The sequence below is a fragment of the Astatotilapia calliptera genome, chromosome 3, assembly GCF_900246225.1.
Source record: "Astatotilapia calliptera chromosome 3, fAstCal1.2, whole genome shotgun sequence".
Taxonomy (NCBI): Eukaryota; Metazoa; Chordata; class Actinopteri; order Cichliformes; family Cichlidae; genus Astatotilapia; species Astatotilapia calliptera.
The window spans coordinates 5,196,033-5,202,798 of NC_039304.1; the positions used below are offsets into that span (position 1 = coordinate 5,196,033).

Genomic DNA, 6,766 nt, shown 5'->3' on the forward strand with positions numbered 1-6,766 from the left:
CAGGCTCTGTGTGGTTCTTGAAGTCTAACCAGCTCACGAGAGAGCCCATTAAACTCTCAAAGGGACACAAACACCACAACAAGGGAGAGATCCTCAAATTTAATATATCGGTGAATTCAAAGTTACAGCGATAGTCTATCTCGTTGGCTTAGCCAGGCTAAGGCTAACTTTTAAACTGATCTGATAATGTCTCCTGCTAAACTGGTTCTTCTAACACAGATTCTGTTTATTTTTAAAGAACAATGAGCTCATTTTTCTGCAAGTAAAGGCTTCTCTCAAGTATGAGGAACCCAAGTTTGTCTGGTATGCCACTTCTTTATCTGAAAGTTGAATTGTTGCTCGTCCTGGACTATAAAACCTTTACAGAAATATAAATATGCCTTTATTTTATTTCAGCCGTTAAAGTCAGCTCAATCTGAACGTTATCCATGAAACAAAGAACTGGTTTGTTTGTTTCAACTATTTCAGCTGAGTAAGGCATTCTTTTAAAGCCACATGTTAAACTATACCACCGAGGCCCACAGATATAATCTGACCTGGGGCCCGTTCTTCGTACGTCGCTCACTACATCCAAGATCAAATGACACATCCAAGACCAAACCATCGCGCTAACCGTGAGCTCGCTAATCCGGTTCCCCGAACACACCTGTTGTTGACGATTAGTACAGCTGGACGCAGTAATGTGACATCACTGGGTGTCGTAAAAGGGGCTACGCATCGATAGTAGAAACATTGATCGGCAACCCGCTGATTGGTCGGCGAAAATGTCGAAGGGGCGCGCTCGGTATTTTCCGGCAGCAGAGCAAGAACTCTTGATTGAGGGATTTCAGGAGTTTCAGAGTTTAATTAAAACGCAAGGGAACACTGCAAAGGCTGCAAAAGCAAGGAGAGAGGGCTGGCAGAAAGTTGCTGACAAATTAAACTCGTAAGTAATTTAATAATAACAATAATAATGGAGTGGGTTTATATAGCGCTTTTCAAGGCACCCAAAGCGCATGACAATACCACTATTCATTCACTTTAGAATAGAATAGAATAGAATTCAACTTTATTGTCATTGCACATGCACAGGTACAGGGCAACGAAATGCAGTTTGCATCCATCCAGAAGTGCTTTAGTGATATAGATATATTACAATATATATTAGCAATGTCACTGATGAGGCCAATCACCGTGGTGTCATCTGCAAACTTAATGATGGTGTTGGAACCATCAGCAGGTCTGCAGTCGTGGGTGAAGAGGGAGTAGAGGAAAGGGCTCATCACACAGCCTTGTGGTACACCGGTGTTCATTGTGATGGTAGATGAGCAGCGGTTATGCAGCCGGACATGTTGGGGGCGGTTGGTCAGGAAGTCCAGTAACCATTTGCAGATGAGGGAACTGATACCCAGGTCTGTCAGTTTCCTGATGAGTTGTGAGGGGTGGATTGTATTGAATGCTGAACTGAAGTCTATAAACAGCATTCTGGCGTAGGTGTTGTTGTTGTCCAGGTGTGAGAGGACAGAGTGCATTGCGATGGAGACTGCATCCTCTGTGCTCCTGTTCCGGCGGTATGCGAATTGGTGGGGGTCCAGGGTGGGGGGGAGACAGGATTTGAAGTGTGCTAGGACCAGCTGCTCTAAGCACTTAGTGATGATGGGGGTGAGTGCGACTGGGCGGTAATCATTGAGGCAAGATGGGTTGGAGTTTTTGGGTATCGGGACGATGGAGGTGGATTTGAAGCAGGCCGGTACCACAGCGTGGGCCAAGGACAGATTGAATATGTCTGTGAGCACTCCTGCAAGCTCCCCAGAACACGCTCTGAGAACACGCCCGGGGATGCCATCAGGGCCTGCAGCCTTGTGGACATTGATCCTGCTCAGCACCGCTCCTACATCGGTGGGGGAGAGAGTCATAGGTTGGTGGTCTGGCGTCATGTCTGCTTTGGTTGTGGTTGTGGGGTTCCCTCGCTCAAAACGAGCATAAAAGTTGTTGAGCTCGTTGAGGAAGGAGACATCAGAGGATGCGGGGGAGGGTTTGGTGGTCCTGTAGTCTGTGATGGTCTGGAGTCCTTGCCACATGCGTCGGGGGTTGGAGTTGGAGAAGTGTTCTTCTACCTTCTTTTTGTAATGGTGTTTGGCTTTTTTGATGCCCTTCTTTAGATTAGCCCTGGCTGTACTGTAGGCGTGTGCATCTCCTGACCTAAAGGCAGTGTTGCGGGCCTTTTATTGTTGCTGGCGACTTCAACCACACCAACTATTATTTATTCATAGATTTATTATATTACACTATATTATCCAATATTGTATTACATTATATTATATTGTTATATTATATCCCCTTTCACATTAGAGCCACAACAGGACCCACTAGAACATGGGAACAAGTAAAAGTGAAATATAAGAATATTCTACAGAATGGTAATATTTATCACTTATATTGCTTTTCGTCTCTTGGAAAGAGACCCTGAAATAATCTGTTTGTTTGTTCATAACAGCAACCAAGAAAAGGGCAGAGGAAAAAAAAGACAGGTGGTGGTCCTGCACCCCCTCGTCAACAAGTTGGTTAAGTGAATAATACCCTCACGGGAATATCGATATCTCTCAATGAGCACACTGTCGCGCTGAGCTAAAGGATCCTGTCTGTCCCGCAATATACGCTGAATTCTGAGGACTCTCCTTATCAATCTTGCACCTTCCGCAATGGGTGGCTCGCGTATACGGACAGGACATGGCTGCGACAGACTTCCCAAATCCACCTTCGCTTTTATAGCCGTGGTCTCTCATCTTGATTACACGAAGTGATTTGCAATTACTACTCTAAAATATGAATTACATCTGTAATAATCACATACATGTAATAGAATGTTAATAGTTCATTTCCCTTTTTTAGGAAATGACCTGTATGTATCTGTGTGACATCAATAAAAGGATCAGGTGCTGCATTATCTTTAGTTACATTGATGTTATTTATTTATGGTGAAACAGTGGTGGAATATCGCTGTTGCTTTCGTATGAATGAAGCGGACATACCTGCGTGGCCGCGATCTAATCCTGTTTACATAAAGTAAACCTGCTCCCGAGCAGGTTTACGCTTACGGCTCTGTTGCTATGACAGCAAGTCCCGGATGAGCTTCGGGGAACCGAACGATCCAAGATCAGGCGAAATCGTCAACAATCAAATCCAGCTAACTTACTTAGCGAGGTACGAAGAACAGGCCCCTGCTCTACTTTAATCCTCAATCTGAAAGACTTGAGATGCTAAAATGTAAATAAAAAGATGACTTTTTTTCAAATCTCACAAACCCTTATTTTATTATTATAACAGAAACCGCATTGGACATGTTAGCATTGTGATCTGAGAAAATGAAGCATTTTAAGAAGAAGAATGCCTCCTTTTGAATTTAATGGCAGCAATATTATCTCAATCGTTTGGTTAGCTTACCGCTGTGTAGCATCCCTTTTTTATTCTGCATGTCTGGAAACATGTTGAAGACCAGCTGCTGGGCTTTTTGCCTCGGTGAGAGAAGATGGTGGTGTTTCTGGATCATTTTTACACATGACTCCTTTGCATGACAGAGCTTTAACCTGCATTTGTGGGTGGAATCACTGAACACTGAAGCCCTGAGCCCACGCAGAGATTTCCCTGATGGAGTCAGGCCTGTTTTTAATGAATTGTTGTCTGTGGGCCAGAAGAGCAGACATCCAATATTGGTTTTTGACCTTGTTCCTTTTGATATTATGTTCTGTAGACGATATTCAGTCTTTAAAATTTTAGACTGAGGAATTTTATTCTAAAATTATTCCACAATTTGTACACATTTTGGTGAACGTCCCTGCCATCTTTACTTCTGAGAAGCTTTGGACTTTTTTTTTTTTTTAACCGTTTAAGAGAAGCAATCATGTTACTTACATGTTCCCAAAGAAATTTTTGAACAGACAAAACACTTACCAGCCTTTTGTTGCCACTGTCTCCAAATTCATTTGTTTTGAAGTACTAATACCTCAAACTCAAAGTGAGCTTATATTTCGCTTAAAATGGGAAATTTTTCTCAGTTTAAACATTAAATATTTTCCACATTGTTGTAAATAAAATATGGGTTCAAACTTTGCAGATGGATGCCTTGTTTGTATTTATTTTTCCACGATGTTCCTCCTTTTGTTTGGATTGTAAACTTCATGCCTCACTTGGGTTAATTTTTATCATTTACTACAAAACGTTCCTCCTTTTTCTGCCATGTGTGATGTTTAACCAGAGGACTGGTCTTGAGTCCTCCCCCAGTAGACTCCAAATCCAAATAGAGTCAGAGAGGGTTTAACAGAGCACAGACAGATGTGCTTTCATGGCACATGTAACTAATATGGAAAGACTTCCTGAATAAGCTGGATGTCATTGTTTACAGACAACCTTTATTTCCCCTGCTTCTTCCTTTTTAAAGCTCTTCTGCTGTAATGTTTATTTTTCAGTTAAAAAAAAAATTGGCTACTTTTGATTCAGTTGCTCAAACACAGGCTCAAAGTTGCCTTCACGGTCACACTACTGAGGTCCATGTTTCTTACATGTATAAATGGTTAAATAGCTAATGTGTCTTCTTCCAGACTTCAAGGGGAAATAAATAGACTTTAAAAGTGTAAGATTTATCAAGATTTATTACCACGAAGCATTGTTACAACAGACAAATAGGGACCTTGTGTGGTAGACTTACTTTTCTTTTACTACATTTACATGTACACACACTGTAGCAAATCCCTTACCTGTTATTTTGGATGTAGAAAAAGATCCTGCTGACTGTAACTGTACATACAAATGAACAATCTACACCAAACGCACAACCTGTCAAATAAGTTTATTCACACACACACACACACACACAGGGGCATGAAGTCCCTTCCCTCATGTAATTCAGTAAAAATCTGTTCCTATTGAGCACATCATGTACCAATGTGTCAGAGAGAAGGATGTAGAACACAAAACCAAATGTATTGCAGAGCAGACATGAATATTTTAGAATAGCAGAGAAATACGCACGCCTTCACTTCAAGTCAGTTTAGATTGTTTATAGAAAACAGTAAAGACATTCTTGTTCTTGATTGCCACTCTTTGCTTTCCACTGCAACACAACGCACACCTGCTGAAGTGGCATTGGCGCAACGTTGCCTTATTTTAGGTTCCTATTTAAAGATGACGACACGGCCTGTGTTGGTTCATTTCCCGTCGGATGTAAATCCAGCATAAATCAATTAAAAAAACAAAAATAAAAAAAATAAAAACCGTGAATATTTCTCCCAGCTTGAGCTCTCGGCCCTTCGCTCACTTTGAAACGACACACATTTCAACACATCATTGTTCTATAGTCTTCAATTACAGAAAGATAACAAAAACAGAGACTTGTCGAGCACTTCAGTGCACGTAACCCAAGTGTAACATTAATGTTAATTTTTTTTTTTTTCACTTCGATACATTTGAGCAAAGAGCAGTACTATAAAATCAGTGTGCAAGCGGAGCATGGCACAATCGTCTACAAAGGCCAATATCTGACCGTTCAAATTGGTAAAAAGTAACCAATAAAATGACGAATCAGCATTAAGAGTAAGTTTCTCGTCATTTCCCTAACAATCACATCTGATTCCTATGTTACAGCTACAGAAAATTCATTTACCTGAAAAAACAAACAAACAAACAAACAAACCACCTCCCTGCCATTCAGTAGCATTTTACATCCTGATTGCAATACAGATAAGTATTTCCTATGTTTAGAACTTTTCAGGTTTGTAAGCAGGAAAAAAAAAAGTCAGTTCAAACTTTTGACCAGCAGATGGCAGCATCAGCTCAAACTATGGAGTTGCTGGCCTGAAGAAGAGAAACTACAGAAATAACGGAAGGAAACAAAAAAAAACTCATCAGCCAAGTCCTCAATACAAAGGAAAATATCACAGTCTCAGCTGTGGAAAAAAAATGACCTACAGTATATCATACAAAAGTCTTTCTGACCGCCGTAAAAATTAATCTCAGTCTCCCTTTATCTACAAGTTATTGGCACAGGGTAATGCCCAGAAATAACTTTGACTGTTTTTTTTTTTGTTTTGTTTTCTTTCAAACATAAATAAACCTCAAAATGTAGAAATGCACAACAGTGATCAGAAAAAAAAAAAAAAAAAAAAAAAAAAAGACTTCCCACGGAGGAAATGTTTCTAACCTGTTTCTCAGATTAGCAGCAGGTAACATGAGCAGCAGTTCTTTTCAGTAACATGAAGCATTTCCCTTTCTCTTTTCGAAGTGAAGCTAACAATTCCCAAACAGTAGCAGTTCTTCAGCCATGATTGTTCCAGTCTCACTGTGGGGCACATTTCCAGGCAAGCAGGAAACAGGAAGAAAAAAGAAAAAGAAAAAACAGAAAGGTCGGCCAGACGGGGGCATTCGTTTTCCTCTTCGTGTGTGTTTAACTAGATCAACTTCCGCAGGGGGAAGGACAGGGCGGCTCCTATGGACAGACCCAGAGCCAAGAAGAAGGTCATGAGGGCTCCTGCAGTCTCTGCGTCTTTAGGCTCCACCAACCTGAAGGCAGACATCACGTATTTAATCCACAGGAACCACAACAACATTGAAAAAGCACACAGTGGCTTCACTACATTCATTAGTGGACATTCAGCTTGCTGTGCCCTTTGGTCATGTGATCCAGGTACAGCTCAAGAACGCTTACCAATTCAAGTGTGCATAACGAGGTCCAATCATATTTCTGTGATTTCACCTTAAAATTTGTACTCGTATCTCATTTTTTCCTTGTTGT

The 6,766-nt window shown here is 41.0% G+C and overlaps 1 protein-coding gene across 1 annotated transcript in view; it reads right to left on the bottom strand.

The window, feature by feature from the left end:
• Positions 1-6,133: 6,133 nt before the first annotated feature.
• LOC113017268 (equilibrative nucleoside transporter 2-like) overlaps positions 6,134-6,766 on the bottom strand; it is a 12,897-nt gene continuing 12,264 nt past the window's right edge. The window contains exon 13 of the mRNA XM_026160445.1: positions 6,134-6,534. Within this exon, the coding sequence (XP_026016230.1) occupies positions 6,423-6,534 (112 nt within the window). The 3' untranslated portion in view covers positions 6,134-6,422. The remainder of the gene's footprint in view (positions 6,535-6,766) is intronic.